The following is a 23,813-nucleotide window of genomic DNA, read 5'->3' as shown; positions in this document are numbered from 1 at the left end:
TAAATCATTAATATTCGACAATATTACTGTATTTTTTCATCAAATAAATGCAACTTCTTACTGACTAAAATCTTACTGACCTCAAACTTTTGAACAGTAGTGCAAGTATGTTTAGATGGCTGTATATTAGTCTGTGTGAGTTGGTGTATTTGCATGCGTGTGTTCTCACCATGTGTGGCATGGGCATGGCGGCAGGTGGCATGGCAGCGGGTGGCAGGGGGGCGGGGCTCCAGGCAGTGGTGCTGCTCATTGTCTTTGACTGCCAGTTAGTACCACCAGTCAACTTCTTCTCTCCAGGCTGAGTCCAATGCATGTCAGATCTGCATGCAAACACACAAAGAGAGTCAGAGAAGCTACACGCTGCCTCTTATAACAGGTTGAAGCACACAACCAGAAATCATTCAGATAATTAAATGTAAATCCTCACTTTTTGACTAGTGTTCCCCCAAACTGCAGGTCTAAAAAGAGAGCGCGGGAAGGAAAGAAAGAGACCATTAGAACAGCCTCACATCAGCGTAATATTGGAAGACTTACAGCAGTGGAGGCATCAGAGACCTATTCATTTCCCATAAGCTGGGTTTAATTCATCTCTGTCCCACAAGCGCACACACATAGCACCTAGCACCATATGGCTGCTGACTCTCTGTTCAGTAGAGTAGCACAAATGCAATTTGAAGGTCAGGGACTTATGACCAAGTAAATAAAGAAAGCCACACAAACAGACAAATAATGCTGCGAGGGAAAGGGACTCACTGCCTACGAGGTGAGCCAGTGACGAGTCCAGGTCATTGGCCAGCAGTTTACTGTCTGTATGATGGGACATGACCGGCACCTGACTGTGAACCGGCACCGTGGGCTTCAACAAGTCTCCTAACGCATCATAACCTGGAACAAAAAGGACTGATTATTCCATTGATGAATCCATTAAAGTATTATGAGAGTGACAAAGCACTTATTTTTGCTGCAGACAGGCACCTAACCAGAAGCGACACATCAAGCGACCAGCAATAAAAGCTATTAAGGACATTTAATCGTACGTTTGATTACCAATTCTGCGGTGTTGAGTTTTTTTAATCAATTAGGTATCAGTTAGACTTGACCAAACCAAATTCGCTACTGCGTGTTAGTCGTGATTGTTACGATTAACCCCTGAAAATGATCAAATTTAAGTTGTACAGATGAACAGCAGTATCAGATCAGTGCTCTGTATTCTATTGGTCTTGGGAAAGAAAAAAACAGGATCAGCGCATGACAACTCAATATAACTGTACATGAAATATCATATACGCTCTAAACGGAAGTGAAAGTGTCACATTGAGTAGCTGTAACACTTTCAGTATGGACACATAAATTGCTAGTTGCTGGAAACTTATCGCATTGGGCTGGTTAGATCATAAGTGTTATGGAGCAGACAGACAGGAGTAGGAAGAGAGAAAGCGTGCTGAAGTCCTGCTGATCTTTATAATGATGTGAGCAGCGGGGATGAGCCCCTGTGAGGCCACTCATGGCATGACAAAAGACCCACAGAGATGTAGAGTAGAGCATGAGGTCAGGATGGGAGGAACCACACTGAGATCTAAGAGGAAATAACATGGCAAGGGTCCTTAAAGAAACTGGACATTTATGACATCCCCTTTTCTTCTTATTGAGGCATTAAATTCAACATGGAAACTAAATATTGGCCCTATTTACCTTCTTACTACATGTTTCAGGTCTTATTGTGCATGATTAATCAGTGAAAAAAATGTATTTGTAATCTTCATTAAAATGTAATAAATCTTAACTGATTTCCCCTTTTTGGCTGACGTCACATAGGGCACACAGGATATTGATTAAATGTTATACTTTTGATATCAATTGAATTGGAAAAAGTGGAAAAAGAGCTGTAAAACTATTATCATTTTCTGTAACTAAAGTAAAAGCTGAAATTAAATAAAATGTGAATATTAGACAAATTAACTTATTAAAGCTAAATATAAATATTATAGAATATAAATAGAAAAAACTAATAATAAATGATAAAAGCACATCAAATTGCTAAAAATTAAAAATAAAATTAAAATAAAATTTAGAAAAATAAAGGCCAATGCAAAATATGAACAAATATTTGACTATATTTGTGTATAAACAATACTAAAATAGCACAGTTGTGAATGTTATTTCAAGTTGACTCAAACAGTTTCATTAATTGAAGAGCCCTCTGATGGTTTTCAAATGGTAAATAGCACAGGGCCTTTTGCTAATTCTTTTAGTACCGGTAAATGAGAGAAAGTGAGAGAGACAGTCTGCTGACACATGCCAGATTTATACAGTTTTACTTCCTGCTTCGCCAGCAGGAACAAGGAGGCCAAAAAAATAAAAAATAAAAAGAGGAAAAAGGGGTGGGTGGAGACAAACAAAAAGAGCAAAAGGTAAGAAAAAAAAAAGAGGCCAATGAAATTAAAAAAAGGAAGGAAAAGGGGCAGAGAGAGAGAGTATATTGGTGAGTGGAAATGTGTGTGCGTCTGCGTTCTGTGTTCAGATAAGGAGTGTAACAAGCGATTAACAGATGGAGAAAATGCCAGTCAGCACGCACGCACACACACACACACACACACACACACACACACACACACACACACTGGATGGATGAAGGGATGATATCAGACTGTCCACAGCCACAGAGCAGCGAAGTGAGCGAGTAAGTAGGGGGAAAAAAGCATGAGCGTTTCCCCAAAGAACATTCCCAATCTCTCCAGAACCGAGTCAGGCGGGCAGGTGCTGCACAATTGGTTTCAGCTTTCCAGTAGCAAAGCTTCACAAACTCACCATACAGCAAAACCAGCAGAAGAGATTTATTTTGGGTGAAGGTTACTAAGTTTTGCAGATATTAAGCGCCACAGCAAGGACCAAACCTTTAAAGATTAATAAGCGCAGTTTTGAATAGATCACACTTGTGAGATATTTTACCAGCTGATGGCTTCACATCACTATTGGAAGCTTTAGTCCCAAATACAGCATCAAAATCTACATTCATGGTGGGAATGGAAGCCATGGGATGAAGAGTGCTGCTCTCTAGACCTGAGAGTAACACACACACACAAAACATGGAAAGATGTCACACAACACATTAGGAATGTTGCTCTGCAAAATACCAATGAGACTGTTCCCTCATCTTTTGACCACTAAACTCCCATGACTTTTCCAGGCATTTGAGATTATTGGATAAGGATTGAAAAAAGTTGCTTAGCAATTCACTATCAACATTTCCTTGATTCTATTGATTTTCATGGATTTTTTTTTTCAACCTGAAGGGGAGAATAAATCAATCAATCAATCAATCATAATTGCACCAAAATAAAAATTGTTCAAAATTAAAGTTCAAATTCTCATCAAACATAATTATAGCCAATATGTGTATGTCTCATTTGTATATACTATTGTTGAAAAGTTTAGGAAAAGTGAAAAGTGGCTGAATTTTATTCAGCCACAGTGATTTAATATTAATGGTGACAGATATTTATAGTTACAAAAGATTTCTGTTTCAAATAAATGCTGTTTTGAACTTTCTATTCATTAAAGACTCGTGAAAAATATATATATTTTAAGGTTTCCGCAAAAAAAATGAAGCAGCACAACAAAAAAGAACGATTTATTACTGTCCCCAAACTTTTAAACGGTAGTGTACATGACCTCTTTTCTGGCAATATATTTCAGATGAGCCACCATTTAAATTGATTCTAGAGATGCACAATTCATCAAAAAAATTTAATCTGAGTAATGATATGGCCTATTAAATCACTGTTAATCTAAAATGGCCTATTATTATTCTTGTTATTTTGTAGTTTTTGCACATGCTATTTTAAAAGTGATTTTAATATCTTTTTCTAAATAACAGCAATAACATTTTTTTCAAAAGTTCCACATATTACAATTTACATCTCAATGCCTGTCATAGTAAATCGCAATATAATTTTTTGGGGGGCCAAATTGCCAAATATATCCTGTATATTAAAGTTTCTGATAACAGTTTCCATCCATCCAAGAATGCCATTAAATGCCGATTTTGTCTGAAAATGTTATTAAATACCATTTTCGGCCCAAGTGCTTCAGACAGCCGAAAATTCTGTGGATTCCTATAGTTATTGCACAATTTCTAATGTAGATAACAATATACAGCTTAAATCTGTGCCTGTGGCTCTTTCTCACTCCTCTGCTCATTACTCAGCAGTCCTTCCCTTTTTTTTTTAACACCTCATTCCTCCATCTGTCTACATTGGTGTCTTTGCGCTGTTAGTAGTATATGTGGGTCTCTAGAGGCCTGAATCTCATTGTGCGTCTGGCTAGCCCTCAGCGCACCTGCCCACTAGCTGTAAAGCGCACGCTCCAAGTGCATGCTGTGACCTACAAATCCTGGCATAGTTAAGAGTCTGGCAGTGTGTCTACACTCTGTACCTTGTGTCCTCAATTCACACTATCCCAGCAGATGTACTGAACTGCTGAAAATGAACTTCTGACACTAAGCAAGGCTCCCAACCACAGAGATACTTCCTCAGCGTAATGGTACCCAAACCGGTCACGCTTCAGAATATCTAGAAAACGTTGTACTAAACAAACACAAAAGGATGGATGGGTACAGAAAATTTAAAAACAAAAACAGGGTTGGGTTGCAAATCCTAGCGAGCTGCTAATCTAGACAGCACTTCAGGACATCACTGGGCCTACGATGCTCTAAAATGATTCCTATAGCACTGTCCTAAATTACGCACTTGATGTGGACTTCTCTCAAGTTTTTTCATGAAGTCCACAAAATTGTAGGACGTCTCATTTGTGATCTTTTAAACTAGAAGAGTGCTCCCTTTGGGGTCGTGATGCACTCTTATTATGCATTTTTGCAAAGCAAACACCACTGCACACTACAACCCAACAGTCTATACGACATTACACTACCTGTCAAAAGTATGGAATAATTAAGAGTTATGTTTTCAAAATCTCACTCACCAAGTCTGCACTTATGTGATCAAAAAAAACAAATATACTAATATCATATATACATATACAGTAAAAAACTAAAATATTGTGAAATATCAAAATTTTAAAGAACTGATTTCTATCTCAATATATTTCAAAATGTCATTTATTATTTAAAAAATATTGTTAATTGAACCGTCTACTCAATTTTTTTTCAATAAAGCATCACGGTTTCCACAAAAATATTAAGCAGCCGAGTCAGAGTTAACATTAATAATAATAAGAGCCATTATTAAAAAATGACCACCAACAATTATTGATAATAACTGAGCAGAAATCAGCTTATCAGAATATCTGAAGGATCATGTGGCACTGAAGACTGGAGTAAAGGCTGCTGAAAATTCAGCTTTGCCATCACAGGAATAAATTAAATTGTACAATATTCAAATATAAAACCATTCTTTAAATGGTAATATTTCACAATATTACTGTTTTACTGTAAATGCAGCCATGGTGAGTATAAGAGACTGCTTTCAAAAACATTTAAAAAGTAATTATTCCACATTTTACTGTACACAGTGTGAACTTAGAGGACACCAAGGGCTCATGGCAGCATTTGGGACAGGGAACACAAATACAGCTTGTAAGGGTTTGAAACAGACAATGTAGATAGGAATGAACTAGCAAGTGAACGAACAAATTATTAAATGAACATTTACTGCAAGTTAACAAAGGATTGATCTGTTCTAATGATTTTTCTGGAACTATATTAAAAGGTCAGCGATCTAAAGTGGTAAAGCAACAGAGGCGGCATTAGTGATGGGGTGTGTGTGTGTGTGTGTGGGTGGAGTGGAGTGGGCCGCACCTCCCCAGGCACTGCTGCTGTTGGAGATAGGAGCGCTCTGCACAGCAGGAACAAAGGCAGGCTGGAGGTCAAACAAGTCACTGGTGAGGTTTGGCATGCTGTGAGAGGGGAAAAAAACGGACGTTAGTACAAGAGTAATATATTTAATTACTACCACAGAGATTGTGTATATTTTGTAAATATATTGCAGTATTTTATGCTATTTTATAGAAAATGTAGTATTGTGTGCGAAAATATTTGAAGGTTTTCCATTACTAGATCAGAGGTTCTCAACTTATAAGACAACTTATAAGCAACATTGCCTTTCAAAAGTTTGGGGGGAGTAAGTTTTATTTTTATTTTTTTTGAAAGAAATGTATACTTTCATTCAGCAAGCACACATTTAACTTTAACATTGCAGATTTCCGTTTCAAATAAAAACAATTCATTTGAAGTTTCTATTCATCAAAGAATCCTGAAATACGGTATTCTGATATCTACAAATATATTAATAAGAACCATTAATAATAATTGATCACCAAATCTGCATATTAGAATGATTTATGAATGATCATGTGACACTGAAGAATGTAGTAATGGCTGATGAAAATGATGACTGACGAGTCTGACGTGTGTCTGCATGAGACTCCAGTCTGACGACTGTTCCAGCATGAGATAGAAAACGAGATACCGAATTGATACCGATATGAATTCTTATCCCATCCTATTTTCTGTTACTGCCTGAATTTCACATTATTTGTAGCGCAGCCATCCATAATCGCAGTAAGATTTATACTTATGATGATGGTGATGATGTAAAAAAAGACTTGCTATTATGATTGTCAAAACATTTGTTAGCCGAACTACACAATTTTATTACGTTTAGTGACAGCATGGTGCAATAATTGGTATAGGCTACTGCTGTGCTTTTATTATTGCTTGATACAAATTTTACAATCAGTTTAATTCTTGTGGGTTTTATTCCGATCTTGATTCAATTTGGATACAAATTAGGTACAGTAGATGTAAAATTTTCTCAAGAAAGAAAATCTCACCTACAGTAATGCTGTAAACATAAGCTACAGAGAGCCCTGTCAGCTGGTATTATTAAAGGTTAAAAATAACAACTCAAATTAAATATAGGCCAAATGTGTTTTTTATTACAACAACTTTATAATATTTTAATGATACAAGTAAAAAAAAAAAAAAAGTAATAGTGGACATATTTAGCAAAATACTAATTTATACTAATACTAAATATAAATATATATATATATATATATATATATATATATATATATATATATATAAAATACCATTTTTTTCTAGCCAACTTACGTGCTGTGGTCATTAAATGGCTTTCCTGATATAAATGTAACGTTTTGTGATATTGTACTCCAGCTATTTTATTGACCTCTTTCCGCGGCATACATGTCGGTAAGTTGTAGGCTACTGTATCTTTCAACACACACGTTACACACCTATTGATCATTCGTGTTTATTTACTATTAACTAGGCTAGTAAAGAGAGATGATCGGTTCACGTGCCATTTGAACTGATGCGCTACAGCGATCGGTCACATTTAAAAGCGCCAAAACGAGAGCGTGTGGAAAGGGTCAATTGCGTGAGTCTCACGGTCAATGCGTGAGAGTTGGCAGCTCTGCTAATGAAGAAAAATAGATTGGGTGTGTGCAAGACATACGACAATGTTTACAGGATGCATTAGGAGGAGGTCAAACTATACTCATTGGTCAAGTGATGCTGACATTATTACGGTCTGTGACACTGGCTCAGATTCTGTAGAAAAGAACAATTCTTTGTAACTGTGTGTAGTCATTAAGTTGGAAAAGCAATTCAGTTCCTACTTTAAGTGAATCTTAGTTCCTAGGACATCCACAACACATGACAAAATGAAAACACGTTTATTCTTTTGTGGCACTTATAAAAATACTTTGGCTCCTATTTTTTTCCCTTATAGGAGGCGATGGCTCCTTAATTTATTTTTTGTCTGGGGCCCTGTACAAGGCATTTTCATTCTCACCAATGACACATTTTGATTATACCACTGAGAACCTTATAGTCCAGAGCCAATAATCAGCAAACACCTCCAAAAAGCATTAAAAGTCAGACTGGGTGAAAAGATTGGGTCGTGACCACCTGTCCACATCTTACGACAACCAACTCACATCATCGGCGAGGCTGACTCCCACAACAATCACGAGATTCATGATGCCAACAGTAGTTTAAAACCAGCAATCAACCCAAAAAGAGCCAAATGCAGTGTATAAATTCACCCAGACATCTTTTAGATATTAAAAATCTCAAACTTTTGAGCAATGTGTATTTTTTGTATGTTTACGCTGAGCGTCATACATATTGTAGACGTATTGTGTTTTGTATTATCGTTCGTATGCTATAATATCTACTGCAGTCATGTACAGTATATGTCAATGACCTGTTTGTTGAGGGTGGGCTTGTGGTGTTGGTGAACAGGTCCATGCCCGCGCTGTGGTTGTTGACACTGCCCATAGACTGTGTGCTGGGGGAGGCGGAGGGGGTGTGTATGCCGATCTCCTTCAGACGCTGGTTCTATACAAACACAGGAAAAAAACATTCACAGAGAATGTAAAGTATGTTAAGACTGGGCTGTTTGGCTGAATACTTTTTGTAATGGTCACTGTAGAGCAGGACAGCACAGAGCATTTCCATATCTGAGCTCTGTGAAATCTTGACGAGCATGATGCGTTTTGAATTATGGGAGGTACTTCTGGATTGGTGAACTTCCACTCAAAAAGACAAACAAATTATGATGTTGTGACAAAAATACTCCTTATCAGTCAGTTTGACTGAATGAGCTGCCAATTTACCCTCATGTTTTATTTCCAGACGTCAGAAGAATAACGTCACGCTTGGTATTTTAATGTGATATTTTATGGTATCAGAAAAATATCTGTGACAAGAGCTCTTTACAGTCTGCTGCGTTTTTTTCCTTCTGATTGTTTTCTTTTTTACTTTGTATTCCACTGTAACCGTATGAAAAAGATTAACTATGCTGCGCATTTGTGGTCTGCTCTCCCGATTTAATTTAGGATACATCCCATGAATGATTCATTGGAATGCACTAAGAATCTCTTGTCCCGTTTCGAAAGCAAGTAAATACAATATTTGCTATCTGTCAAAATAATGGGAAGTACTTTGAAAATATTATCACTCAGTGCTAACATTACATAATATACAGTAGATAGACAAATATTACTTTGTTGTTTCACTCGTCTGTAATATTGCTGCAGAAATAATCAAGATTTTGGTGTTATTCATCTGTTAATGCTTTTACACTTTTAAACTTTACTTTTAATGTTCGATGGTTGAAGGGTGAGTAAAATAATGTTACTTCATTGTACCCAGCAATAAATAAAAAAAGGGTTTATTGAGCTGCCGCTGATAGAGCGATGATCGTTTACAGTTTAAAGGAAGTTACTCCCATAATTTGCGGAAAGCATCATGGGGCGTGCGAAAAAGGTGGATAAGAGATGGCTGAAATCAAAGATGATCTCCCAAGTCACTTCCCTTGACAGAAACTAGAACAGCCTAAACCAATCATATGAAAAGAACAAGAAAAGTCATAAATCAATAATATGTTGGACCATTTCAAGCCAAGCAAGTCACTAGAGTAAAATTAGTTGCCTTTAGATCAACCAAAACCTAGAGCCATGTCTGGTCTAAAGTCTGTCCATGCTGCCCAGAACAATATTAAACCAGGAGTGTCTTAAAAAAGCAACAACAGCAACAATAATAGTTATTATTATTAATTATAGTCATATCGACACAAATTATTTGGCCAAATGCAGCCCTACAAACAACCACAGCAAACCTGGAGCTTTTTTATTTATTTAAAATCTCATTTTAAATTGCAATCTTTACTAAGAAAAACTGATTTTTTTCCAGCCCTAGATTTTCTAAAGATAGGGGAAGTAGGTTGCGACATGTTGAGGTTTTATGCCTTTCGATGTGCCCTTTACAACACTGAGAAAATGTGGAAAGAAAATAAAAAACAAAAAGAGAAAGCGGTAGCTAGAAAACTTGCCCCTCCAGGAGTGTTGAGAAAACAATCACAAAGAAACACCAGTTCAATTTCACACAAACTTATTCGAACATGGCCTGTGTAAATATTTTGATGTTGGACTTTGAAATTGCTCTGAATGTTTGCACTATTCAGATACGGAGCCACGGTGCATCTGGGGATAACATTGTGCATTGTGCGAGTCTGTGTGTGTATTTGTGTCCCACAAGGTATGACAGTACCTCCTCCTGATGGGGACAAAGAAGTTTGATTAACCTCGCTCACCACTTACTGCTGGAGGCTAATCATTGAAGGTACAAGGGCGTATTGTATAAACAATCATGTATGTGTAGGACACAATGTTCCCAGAAAAGCAGCTCCAATCTCGGTTGCAAGTTGCAACAGCCTTCTCTAGGAGGAGTTGGGATATGTCTATATTGTATACTCTTTATATTCTATATTTATATATATATATAAAATCAAGGAGAGAACATGTTTGTTCACAGAACATAATGGGAGAGATCGTGGCCTACCTTGAGTGCTTGCAGACGGGCTTGCTCCTCCTCCAGGGCTTGTTGCTTCTCTTTCTCGTCCATCCTGCTGGATGAGAAGGAGAAGGACATCCCGGTGTTGGACAGGGTCGACACCGCATTGGACAGAGTGTTGGCTCTGCAGACAAAAACACAGATCCACACGGAAGTGAGATTTCCCTTTCATTTCTTTAAGACCTGATCAATTTAACACTGTTCACAACCCCAAAAGAAGTGGCTATTAGAGGATGGATACCCGACCCGAGCCCGACGGGACCCACCGGTACCCGACGGGCCGGGCCGGGTTCGGACAGATTTTTAGAAATTATGTTTTGGGTTCGGCTCGGGCTTGGTCACATCAGCACGATAAGGCATTGAACATTTTAAATTTAAAACAGCTTATTATGTAGGTAGCCAATGTGCCTAATGCTTTCACTTGATGCAAACGATCGTTTTTGTGATTAAAATACATGTAAAATATTACCATAACATCTGTCTTCCCATGTGCGGACATTTGTTTATGTAGCCGTGACAATGAAACACGTGCATAATGTGCGCGCGCCTGTGTTAAGCCTGTGCGCGCGCTGATCCTGTTGACATTTCCGATTGCCTTCCTACAGTTGCTTAATAAAAGCGGGCTTTCCACACAAACAAACGTACAATTGTCATTAGTATGAGAAAAAAAAAGGGGATTTTAACTGCCGGTCTCGGGTCAGGCTTGGACAAATATCTTTATGCCTGTTGGGCTCGGGTCGGGTTTAGTTACTGCTCTGTCGGACGCGGGCCGGGCTTGGACAGAAAAATCTCTAGTGGCTATATATAAATCTCTTGCTAATGTTGTTGCAGTATCACGTGCTGTTAAGAGGTGAGATACAGTAACTTAAATTTGACTACATATTTAGTTTTTTCTGTTTTAAAATGTTGAGATAATTGAGATGCCATTAGCCTAATTAAAAATGTAAGGTTAATTGCACAATAAAAGCAGTTTTATTTTACACAAAATGGGGCGCTTATTGTGCCCATCATATGTTATTGTATAACCAGCCTGCTACTCAATTAATCTTATTCAATCAAAAGACTTTAATTCGCCATATTTATGATCAATAGCAGTAATGGCTGTGAAAACCAAACACATGGTACCACCAAGAAAACATTTTTTAATAATATCTATATAAATGTCAGTGAATTTTAAGATTTGGTACATTCTGTAAAAAGGCTTTCTGGACCTGTTATGGATCAAATCCAATGATCATTGCTTTTCTTGTTATCTCTGATCATTACCATTAACTCATGGTAATCCAATCCTTTTTTCTCCCATCTATTGATAAATATGGTAAACATGGTAAACATGCTTGCTTCTCGCGCAAGAACGAATCTCATTGGTTCTCGCGCATCATGCCAGCACAGTTGAGTGTCTGTGTTTACCATATTTGATGAGCTCTAAGTCAGTTGTGTGAATCAAAGCCCAAATTAAACCTGGTCAAGCAGTTGTGTTTGTTCAGAAGACTTGGATTAACAGCTCAATTCATATGGATGCATTCTACGAAGTCTTTATGAACCTTTCAAATGCGTGAAAGTTTTATTTGGCTGACAATTACTTCCCAGACAAATCCCCAAATAGGGCTTTACAATGTGCTTCTGGATTGTTTGGATCAGTGGGGTTACGTACCTGTTGTCAGCGGAGAGCTCCTTGGTTTTCTTTCCCTCCAGAGAGGCCAGGTGCTGCTCAAGAGCCTCCAGGAGACTGCTGGGAGCCTGCAGGAGAAAGAGACGAGTCAAGAACTCAACAAAAACAAACAGCAACCGGCTTAAAGAGTACCACGCTCACACAGTCAAACACACTTAAAGGGATGTTTCGGAGTAATTTTAACCTAGGGTCCCTTTGCACCATGACCTCGAGCCAAAAAGCTACACTTTTTCAGCAACACCGGGTGATCACGCGAGACTTTTACGGCTTTTCCCAAATCACGGAAGTGACCTCAACGTCCGGGTTAGCGGTAGCATAAGCCATCAGGCAAATGTTATTTAAATAAACTGATGTACTTACAAACTTTCCAAAGCCTTGTTTTATGAGTACAAAACCTATTTGTACCACTGTAGAAGTTTGGTACCGTTCCGGGCATTATTAGTGGGGGGTCATTTGAGAGAAACAACATTCGGATCCATTTACGCCTGCACTAATATTTCTAAATAAGCTCTAACTTTAATAATGTTCGACCAAGGGGAAAAAAGCTTCTGGGGGGGTGTTTGACTCGAGGTCATGGTGCAAACGGTTGAAATTACTCCGAACCATCCCTTTAACACACATACACTCACTCGATCAACCAAAGTTTCAGCAAATAATAACAGGACCATGCTTTAAGCTTTTGTGAAGAGGAGTACAGGCAAAGGATAAACAAGCTCAGAAAACAAGAGAGAGGAAGAGTACAAATATAAAAAGAGAGGAAGTGGCATGCACACTTGAAAATCCAAACCTCATACTAATGACAGACCCATGAGGTCAACAATATAAAAATCCATGACATTAAACCCTTTACACTGGCTTTTGGAACTAGTACTTCAGGGTTTCTGCAAGACATTCTTGTGTTTTGAGTCGCAAATCTAACTAAAACCTTCCTCTGAGCCTTTTATACCGATCTAGGATTTATTTCCTTCGAAAATAATTATCTTAACTACATGAGGAATCATTAAACGATACAGATCAGCAAACACGGTATGTGTATGTTAGCACCTAAGAGCAGAGCACACACACACCTCGTGCTGTTTCATTCAAATGAGAGCAAATGTTAGCACAAGCTCAGAGCTCATGGTTGATGAAAAGAGCAGGTGCTTTGAGCCAAGTTTCCAGAACAGACAAATCGTGTATAAACTGCTCTTACGGACTAAAGGGAAGGTGAGCTATTTGACTGAGCCTAGCTGGCAGCGCTGGCCAACATGTCTGGATCTGATCTAGGTTGGCTTTTTCTCCACATCGCTGAGAGGGCAGTTTGGGTTTAATCCATCCCATAGCAAACAGAAGCCAAAAGAGAGGAAAAATACATGTGCAGCAGTCTACAATTTAAATAGAAGTAGAAAACGAGCATTTTAACTAAGCGGGAAAATGTATTACTTCCACAGAAGTGAGATAAAAAAGAAAGATGAAAGGGTAACAGCTTTTAATTTGCTTCTTTTCTGTCTGATTTGATTTCCTCTGAGAAGAGACGACGAAAACAGGCTTTTGATTAAATGGCTACATTATAGATGTGCGTGCCGGCTACGCAAAGGACAAAGTGAGGTTACATGAATTCTTCATCACAATCCTACAAACGAAGGGCCGCTGGGGCAGTTTTCTCACGTAAAGGCGAAACCAGGCATCGGGTAAAAAACATATAGCTCTCGTTCTGTGCTAGAGAGCTCCACCTTCTCCAACTTTGATGGCCAGGGGGTTTACAAGCATGAAGGCGCCATGCAACCCAGCAGGAGATTTGCTTTTATGCTGATCTGAGCCAACGATTTGATCAAACCATAAAGAGACAACTGCACGTCTGGTCTCAGATCAGCAGAAAAAGCGATGTACAGCCATGCCTGCAAAGTGACAAGGCAGAAGATGGCAGTTTGAGACACATTTAATCAGTTAGCCTGGTTTTAAAGGGATGAATCTGCTGATGCAGTCAGGAACAAACTAGGGCTGGGAGATATAGCTAAAAAAGTTAACTCAATATTTACCATTTGATTATATATGATATCTCAATATATACAGTATTTGCTCTTAAATTAGTGACTTTTCATTTAAGGGATAATTTTTTCAACCAGACCATTCAGATTTAAGATTCAGACTCAAAATACAATATAATTTAGTTAAGAAATTAATCACAAATAATAATAAAAAATACATAAATGTATGTATTTTTATCATTTAATAAAACATTTTATTATTTTACATAATATTATATATAAATTATTAATCAATATTACATATTATTATTATTATTATATGAATATGCATTTATATTATTTTATTTATATATTTATTTTTTAATCATTCTTCTCATTCCAAAACTATGTGGAACAGCACAACAATACATAGTAATAAACAAAAATCATTACCCAAATATTTTTGCAGAAACATTAAGGCATATCAGTTTTATTTTTTATATGCCCCTAGTTTCATTCAAAATATGGTATTATGATATTTTTATTAAAATATTAACATATTTATGTACCCATGATGAGTGCAAAACTGCCATAGTTTCTTATAAACATAAATATTATGGCTGGGCATTGACACAAATTTCACGATTCGATTTTAATTCACAACCTTGCGATTGGTTCAATTTAGATTAGATTAAAAATCAATTATTTGCAGTCTATCAGGTTCAGTAGATGACAAATTTTCTCAAGGAAAAAAATTTCTCAACCAATGCTGTAAACTATACCTGGAACCCCTGTTGGTACATTACTACAATATTAAAGGTTCAAATTAACTGATTTATAGGCTACTTACATTTAATTTATACATAAGGACGTTTTTATAGTAATAACGTTATAATACTAATTTTTTCCATGACACACGTTTCTAAAAAAAAATTAATAAACATTTAAATGGTGGTTGTCATAAACACATGACGTATTTATTCAAACATATATTAAAGAACAGGAATATGCAACATAGTGCATATATTTAGCAAAATGCTCCTTTCAAGACACGAAACGGATTTCGCTAAGTTGTACTTTATCTCACAAATACCTTTTCATGTTTATTTTGTGCTACAAAGTTTTGTTCATTCACCAACTGAAAACAGCATAGACTAAAAGATAGATTCTTGGGATTACCTAGATTAACCTAGCACTAATAAATATTAACGATGCTGGTTAACAACATTTTTAATATGTGGTAAATATTTGATTTATCACCCAGCACTAGTATTGGCCCAGATTATGTCAAATACAAGCAGTGCAAATAACCCACCACCTACAAGGTAAGATCCTCTAGTCGTCTGAAAGGAACAATAAACAATGTGTTACTACACAAGGAAATAACCTTTCATTCAGTCTGTTAACCCCGTTCTGTAATGTCAACACATTCAAACACAGATATCAAATTTGCAAAGCGTAGTTCCTTAAAGCTACACTGAAATAGTGTGATCATCACTAAACACACAATTGAAAGAGAACTAAACAGAGAGGGACTGTTTGATATTTGATCGAAGTTTTTAAAACCAAACACGAGAGGACGCCTAAATAACAGTGAGCATGGGTACAAAAACAGCACATCAGACAACAAGAGATAGGACGAAGACAGGTGGAACATGGAGAGAAAAGAAAAAAGGGAGAGCGGTGGTGTGATGGACGACACAGCAGCAGCATAGTGAGGAAGAAGAGGGGGAAACAGAAAGTGGAGATGAAATGTACACTGACCTGAGTGAGATCTGGGATGTCACCCTGATCAATCCCAACTTGCTGTGTCATAAAAAAAACAACAACAAAAAAGGTAAACAAACAAATAAACGCGGGGGGAAAATATGAAAAAGAACATAACGGATCAATACCTCATGCGGTGACTTAAAAATGAAAGAAATTAAAGTAACAGTGGTGTGGCATGCCGAGAGCCACGGAGGACCAATGGGAACGGACACAGACATTGATAAGATCTCGCACAGTTGACTCTGCCGTGTGGAGTGGTTAACATTCAAAAACAATTTTGACAAATGAAGACTTTTAAATGAGACCCAATGGGGGTAAAACAGCAATTTAGACAAGCATCTTACATTGTGATGGACACTGACTCATTTTCAAATCAAATCCCTGAGATATTTGACGCATCAGAAGAACAGCCAGTCTGAAAATAAACCAGACAGTCTAACGGCTGGCTGAATGGACGGAGCTGGGAATTGTGGGAAAGAAGGCAGCAGCATGGAAATTCATCAGTGTCAGAGAGAGAAGAGGGAGTGAGAGTCCTATTAGCACCAAACACAGATCGTCTTCTGGGCCAGAAGGAGAGAGAGAGACAGGACTCTGAAACTTTAAAGGTCTCAACTTAAGCCGCGTGAATCCACAGTACGAATGACAGCCATCAACGGCCACAGTATGAATGGCAGGAGACAAATGACACATGTTTCCACAATGTATACAGCAGTCTTAGTGGGGTACAATCCATGTGCAGTGTTCCCACACTTTTGGACCAATAACTTTCAAAGATAGCTTTTACAGTCGTTCATGATTACTGGATTAGGATTGTAGAGATTTCTGGGGGTGAATATACATATGTGCACTACCGTTATAGGGTTGGTAAGATTTTTATTTAATGTTTTTGAAAGTCTTTTATGCTAACCAAATCTGCATTTATTTGATTTTTTAAAAAAACATGTATATTGTGAAATATTACAAAATATAATAAACATTTTCTATTTTAATGTTAATGTTTTAAACAGTAATTTGGTTCCTGTGATGGCAAGCTGAATTTTACTCTTCAGTGTTACATGATCCTTCAGAAATCATTAATTAGCTGATTTGGTGCTCAAGAAACATTTTTTATCGTTATCAATGTTGAAAACAGTTGTGGTGCTTAATATTTTAGTGGAAACAAAGATAGAATGTTGTTTGTTTTTTACAATATATAACTTTGGATAGGAATATTTAGCAAATTTAAATATTTTGTAACATTATAAATCTCTTTAATTTCACTATTGTTCATACCTTTTTTAATATATAACAATATCAAATCAAGGTGAATATCAAATGAGACCCTAAATCAACAGATGCTATATAATGCTGATTCCAGTCTCTATTAATCCAATGCCCATTTTTCCACGATTCACACGAAGGATGAAATGCAGTGACAAACAAATCTTTTTGTCAGAGAAGGCACATGTATATTCTTATGGGCACAGTCCATGAGGATTGTGCAAGGCAATGTAATGCAGTGCCACAACACTAAATATGGTCTCTGTGCATGCAACTATCCAGAGAATATAAATTCCAGAGCATTGTGGGATAGAGAGAGAGAGAGAGAGGGATAGAGAGAGAGAGAGAGAGAGAGAGAGAGAGAGGGAGAGAGAGAGAGAGAGGTCTAGACAGCCTGTCTAAACTCAAACCTGTCATATCAAAATACCTCTGATTTGTGTGTGTGTGTGTGTGTGTGTGTGTGTGTGTGTGTGTGTGTGTGTGTGTGTGTGTGTGTGTGTGTGTGTGTGTGTGTGTGTGTGTGTGTGTGTGTGTGTGTGTGTGTGTGTGTGTGTGTGTGTGTGTGTGTGTGTGTGTGTGTGTGTGTGTGTGTGTGTGTGTGTGTGTGTGTGTGTGTGTGGGGTGTGTACCTCAGCCACTTTAAGGAACTCTGACAGCTTGGTCATCCTGTACAGAAACTTTTTATAGATGTCCAAAGCATCTTTGCACTGGTTTTTCTTCATATCAAAGTATTTCTCTGAAAAGGGAAGAGAGAGAGAGAGAGAGAGAGAGAGAGAGAACAGAGAGAACGATTAGCAGAGTGACTCAAATAGATAAAGACTGCAATTACCCATCAGAGGACTGTCAAAACACTCTGGGCTGACGGAGACAGGGGCATATAAAAGCTGCTGTAATGGTTCGCTCAAGGACAGCTAGCACTCTAATGCCTTTTCAAACCATCAACCTAAACGCCGTATGTTACAACATAAAACAAAATAATTAAAATCATGGGGAAATTACTGGCTTAACGACTGAATAATAGAGCTTAAACAAAGAGCTTAAAAAAAATCTAAATCTAAAATCTGACCTCACTTCATTTAAGGGTCATGAAACCCTAAAACACCTTTTTTTTCATGTTATCAGATATGTACAGGTTGCACATCAATGCAAACAACAATAACAGACGTGATGTTTATTATTAAAGTCCCCATCAAATCAAAACAAATTATTATTTTTTTGCTTTTAGTATGAATAAGTTAGCTTTAAGGTTATCTATAAGCTAATGTGCTCCAAAACAATGACAAAATTCACATTTAGAAGATTTAAGCATTCAAAACTTACAGTCTCTCACTTCCGCCAATATGGATCAACAATTTTATGACATTGCCCTGCACTTCATCTTCTCATCAGATTTTTTGTCCAATTAAAATGCTCTCTAGAATCTACAGCATCCCGCCCCAAATAGAGGATGAAGCTGTGGCTGAAATCAGTCACTTGTTCACACTATTACTAACGATTCAGATAGTGTAAACATGCTTTCCATTTGGGCGAATGTAGTCTAGTTTCGAGTGTGCACAGTCTGCTCCGGTCCACAGACACAATAGCTAAAAGTGGTTATTTTTTCTTTTTCTGAGCCATTTTGTTCTTCCGGTTTAAAAAGCAAAGTTGAACCAATGTCACGAAAAGTGAGGTTCAACATCAACTGTACGGTTCTTTGCTCAGAAAGCAGAATGACTTAACCCCTAAAGCAGAGCGTGAAAGAAGAACGCTCTCTAGAGTAAGAGGGAGTAGATTACTCTTACCCAACAGGTTGATGACGCCCTCATTATAGGCAGCAAACAGACGGATGGAGTCTTTGAAAAGCAGCATGAAGGCAGCGTTGATCACTCCGTTAGTCAGCTCATTAGGGTTAGCCTACAGACACACACCCACACATCCACACGAGAGAGTTCATATCATACCAAATAGCTTGGACTGAATCAACATCGATGTTGCTCTGGTAGAGTAGGGTTTTCCAACCTGGGGCTTAAGGGTTGCCAAGCCTACTTGAATTTATCACTTCAATCACACGAGTAATCAAATAATCTGCACTGTAAACACTGACCGAACTTTCCAAACAAAATCGCTTTCATTATAAGAATATAAAAAGAAGGTTTTCACACTGTACATATTCATGCATTCTGTCTGCACAGATTTTAATTGTTTACATATGCACTACTGTTTTTTTGAGAATACCAAAACATTTTTGAGAAATTAATACTTCAGCAAGGGTGCATTAAACGGATCAAAAAAGACAGTAAAAACATTTATAATGCTTCAAAAGATTTCTATTTTAAATAAATGCAAAATTAGGGGGGAAAATTACTATTTTCACAATTGATAATAATAATAAAATGTTTCTTGAGCACCAAATCAAGCATATTAGAATGATCATCATGTGAAACTGATGACTGGAGTAATGGCGGCTGAAAATTCAGTGGTGTCTTCACAAGAATAAATTAAACTTTAGCATATATTAAAATAGAAAGTAGCTCAATTAAATTGTAATAATATTATTTCACAATATTACAGCTTTTACAGTATTTTTAACAAATAAATGCAGCCTTGGTGAGCATAAAATCCCCAATCTTTTGAATGGTACTGCATGCATTTTTTAAATGGGGGTTATGAAGCATATAACTAGTAAAACAAATACAAGAGAAAAATCATTGGGAAGTTTTAAAGCACTTATGCATGTTCTCCATCACAAACCTGGAAATCCAGCAGCGCGTCCAGCTGGTTTTGAATGATAGGCAACGTCTTGATCAGCTTCTCTGTGTTCATGGTGCGCATGACTCCATCAATACTGCTCCATAAACAGATAAACAAACAATCAGTACTCGCTACTTACTCGCAATCTTAATTAGCGCTTAAAAAAACATCAACTACTTAATCAGCTTTTAAAAACAACTTAATTATCAGAGTAATGAGCTAGCATGATTAGATTGTGTCCTGCTGAGACAATGTGTTTGAACACAATCTTGACTCAAGGCAGAAGTGAGGTTTACCCACCCTCTTTTCATCTTGGTGAAGTCCACAGCCACCAGCCTATAAGAAAGAGCTTTCTCGTTTAGATATCTGCTGTACCGCCTGATGAACGTGGACATGTCATAACCTGAGGGACAGAACGAGGGGTTTATCATCAGTGTGTGTGTGTATGCATACAATGCTTTAGAGACAGTAAAGGTGTTTCTTACATACCTTGCAATGCACCTTTGTCAAGGAAATTGTTCAGATTGAAGAGCGTGTTTCTTGAGGCCAGATACTGAATGAAACGCTGCGGGTACAGAGAAGAGATGACACAAAAGTGTAAAGTTACATGCTAGACATAATTCTGCAGCTCTTAATCTGTCACTATGCGGGAGCGACTTCATCCCTGACATGCGGAAACTCCCCGCTGCCGAGTTTGCCGTACAGTACACCGTGTGAAATCTAGACCTGTGTACAAGACCAGACTCCTCTGAGCTCTCTTTGAGCTGCCAAGTATGTCTATTGCAGCTCCTCTCTTCCGTACATCCCCATCCCATCAGCTCACACAACTGTGGGTTGAAGAAGACAGCAAAGAGAAGCACACAGCATTCTAGGAGCTGTTGTGAACGGACATGATGGGAGTTTTGGGAATGCAAGAGATTTACACTAAGATATGATGCATTCCGAACTCATTCATGCATGTAGTGGACATGACGGGTAAACCGAAAGTAAAACAGACTCTTGAACGTTCATTGTACCCTTATACAGACCTCAAAACAATCTGGTATAAATATTGTTTAGTAGTAGTTAGTGATGAATAGAGGAATAATCATGTTCTAAAATGTGTTGTGGTCCAAACACGCATACCATATTGTAAAAACGCAAGAGACCTTGCATTTGTGACACTGATCTGCACAAAGCAACAATGGACCACCCACTCACCTGTCAATCAACCACTTTACTAAAACAAGGGTTTAAAGTCGTGATGTGACGGAAGTAGCGACAGATCTTCTCTGCCTTATTGTGACGTATATCCGAGTGAAACTTAACGAAAAAGTGTAGGGAGAGGACTTTGTTGATTGGATGGAGGCATATCTAAAGTTGATTGTAAGAAACAGAGTATAAGCAGAGAATTCCAACACAAGTCATCAGAGAGAAACATGTAGTTTCACAGAAATATTAAGTTATGATAATTGAATGAATAATTACAAGATAAAAATATGCCTGGATAATTAGTTCACAATAAGATCAATATTAATGCTGACCTTTACTAATTCTGCATCTTGAACACAGATTTTAAAGAGTTAGTTCACCCAAAAATCCTGTCATTAATTACTCACCCTCATGTCGTTACAAACTCGTAAGACTCGGAACACAAATGGAGATCTTTTTTTGATTAATCTGAAAGATTTCTGTGACACTGTCCCTCCTTTGATACGCAACAGCCACCTTGACGCTTCAAAAAGTTCATGAAGAGATTGTAAAACTAATCCATATGAATGGAGTACGATTGAATACGCTTTATATGATAAACAGATTTAATTTAAGCTCAACTGAACCTGCTTATCACATGAGAACAAACGTCTTGCAGAAGCTCAAACGTGCTGCGTAACCTCACTGCTTCTGGCACGTCAAGCGAACATGTTTGAGCTTCTGTTTACCATAACTGATGTGTGAGTGGATTAATTTTTATATGTGAATAAAAGCCTAAACTCAATCTGTTCATCATATAAAGCGATTCGGTATCTTCAGAAAATGTTGACAAAATTTTATGAAGTGTCAAGTGGTAGTTCCGTAGCTGTCAATCGAGGAAAGATCTTATTTGTGTTCCAAAGATGAACCAAAGACATGAGCGTGAGTAATTAAATGACAAAAAACTATCCCCATCCCTTTAATAACAGGTGCAAACAGCCTTCAACTGCCTGAAACACACTATAAGCTGGTACATCAACAAATAATTAGTAAGAAAATCTGAATAAAACTAATTGTGTTTCCTGGAACTGTATTCGTCAATGTGATTTATGGGACACTACAAAGTTATCAGCCACCAGAATGCAGTAAGTGTAACCTTGATCTTATTTTGTAAATCAGTGCACCAGAGAAAGAGTCAGCAGGAAATGTACTAGTTTTTACGTACTGGGATGGAGCCTTAGGCTTGTTTCACCTCAGGGGACAACCAGCATGAGGACCTGGTGACAGGCCCAGCGGTCAGGCAAAATCTGCTTGGCGCAGAAGAATAAAATAGACCTGGCAGTGGCCATTTCTGCCTGTGGCAAAAGTATTCTAAGGTCGAGAGTCACTGAAATCACAGAAGGTTCCTAAAATGCATCTGAAGGAACGGGAAGTTAAAAAATACTGCATTCCTAGAGCTCTGCTTAAGTTGGAGGATCAAGGGTGGCGATCCACAGTGGCGATCTCCCTGTAAATAGAGGGAGAGAGGCCACCCACCCTTTGAAAAAACCAATGATCTCTGATCTCAAAGGAGCTCCTGGTGCCTAGGGTGGCCCTGGTCATGTGATGGCTTTGAGCGAGTTTCCTCAATCTCTTTTACAATTTGTGCAGCTCTATTTTACTATGATTCATACATTAAAAAATGGACAATGGGGGAAATACTGATGTAACACAGGTGGTGCATGGAAAATATCAGCAAAAAAGGTTTTTAAAAAAAAAACGTGCAAATATAATAAATATTATTTATGACTTCATCCAGAGTCAGTTATTATTGACATCAGCCATAGTTTTAACAGCAGAAATCTCCAATGAATAGAAATCTATTTAATCTATTTCTATTTTTTTACACGGTATAAAAGAAAATATACAGTGTAGCGGTCTTAATATTTTTGGGAGTCCCTCGCAAGGTTATCAAATTTGGGGGGCATTAGCATCAAACATTTTGAAAATCGCTGATCTAGCAGTGTGTTCCCAATCATTCTCCAAGAAAATACTGGCGTGCTTCTGCTTTGCACCCGACCCGTGCCTCAAATGCTGGTCTAAAATCCTTCGGGATCAGATCAGAGAAGCGGAGTGAGGCAGACCGCATTCAGACCATGAAGAAAATCCCCAGGAAAGCAGCTGTGCGGAGCATGAGCAAGCTCTCTCTCTGGCACCATGGCTTAACCTTGGAGAGAAACCTCTTGGAAAATGCATGGCCGAGCCAGTGAGCACCAAAATGCAGAGAATTTTGCTCCATTCCGGAGCGCTAGATCAATATGGATTACGAATTCAGTGGAGTCTGCAAATCCACGCTCGCTCACCTGCTCCTCTGCATGAACGCCTCTATCCTACATTGCTTAGGTTATTCAAAATGTCAGAATTAAGGACGATAAATCTAGATTGATAGGCCAGGGAGGGTCCCGCATTCTCTGCTTAGCAAATAATTAATGTGAGAACAAACCTCAAGTAGTGTCAGAGTGAAGCATCATTTATTATTAAGGCAGGAGGCACTTCGGCAGGGAGCTTTCTCTCCCAAACAGAGGAGCTTCTATAACACAGCAGCTCGGGCTGGGGGAAGATATCAGCAATCTGGGAACAGGGATTGCTCATGTTTTAGCCGCTGATTTTGCACGTGCAGTCGGGAACTGATCCAGAAGCAACGCTCGAACTGCTGTGTGAAAACTGTATGTGTGCGTGTTTGTGCGCGAGAGCACTAACCCTGCAGGGAACATGTGTAAATAGGCTGCATGATGATGCCCTGATAATGTGCCGGCTGCTGGTCTCCGCTCTCTCGATCCATGCATGTTCTGAGGTTTCTATGGATACGGCCCGAGCAATTACTACG

The 23,813-nt window shown here is 38.0% G+C and overlaps 1 protein-coding gene across 4 annotated transcripts in view; it reads right to left on the bottom strand.

The window, feature by feature from the left end:
• The window catches only part of LOC307011260 (phosphatidylinositol-binding clathrin assembly protein), a 57,309-nt gene that overhangs the window by 7,315 nt on the left and 26,181 nt on the right, over positions 1–23,813 (bottom strand). The window contains exons 3-17 of one of the 4 annotated variants that reach the window (XM_079636708.1): positions 20,267–20,342; positions 20,078–20,180; positions 19,778–19,871; positions 18,829–18,940; positions 17,677–17,783; positions 15,782–15,823; positions 15,340–15,360; positions 12,054–12,139; positions 10,388–10,523; positions 8,250–8,383; positions 5,816–5,913; positions 2,950–3,060; positions 754–885; positions 428–458; positions 170–320 (exon numbers count right to left, since the gene is read on the bottom strand). In XM_079636708.1, coding sequence (XP_079492834.1) covers positions 170–320; positions 428–458; positions 754–885; positions 2,950–3,060; positions 5,816–5,913; positions 8,250–8,383; positions 10,388–10,523; positions 12,054–12,139; positions 15,340–15,360; positions 15,782–15,823; positions 17,677–17,783; positions 18,829–18,940; positions 19,778–19,871; positions 20,078–20,180; positions 20,267–20,342 — 1,434 coding nt within the window. The remainder of the gene's footprint in view (positions 1–169; positions 321–427; positions 459–753; positions 886–2,949; positions 3,061–5,815; positions 5,914–8,249; positions 8,384–10,387; positions 10,524–12,053; positions 12,140–15,339; positions 15,361–15,781; positions 15,824–17,676; positions 17,784–18,828; positions 18,941–19,777; positions 19,872–20,077; positions 20,181–20,266; positions 20,343–23,813) is intronic. The other 3 variants (XM_079636710.1, XM_079636709.1, XM_079636711.1) reach the window with 3 other exon arrangements.

The sequence above is a fragment of the Phoxinus phoxinus genome (assembly GCF_949152265.1).
Source record: "Phoxinus phoxinus genome assembly, chromosome: 2".
NCBI lineage: Eukaryota > Metazoa > Chordata > Actinopteri > Cypriniformes > Leuciscidae > Phoxinus > Phoxinus phoxinus.
Note: the sequence above shows the minus strand (reverse complement) of the source record. Positions and strands in the feature narration are given on the sequence as shown.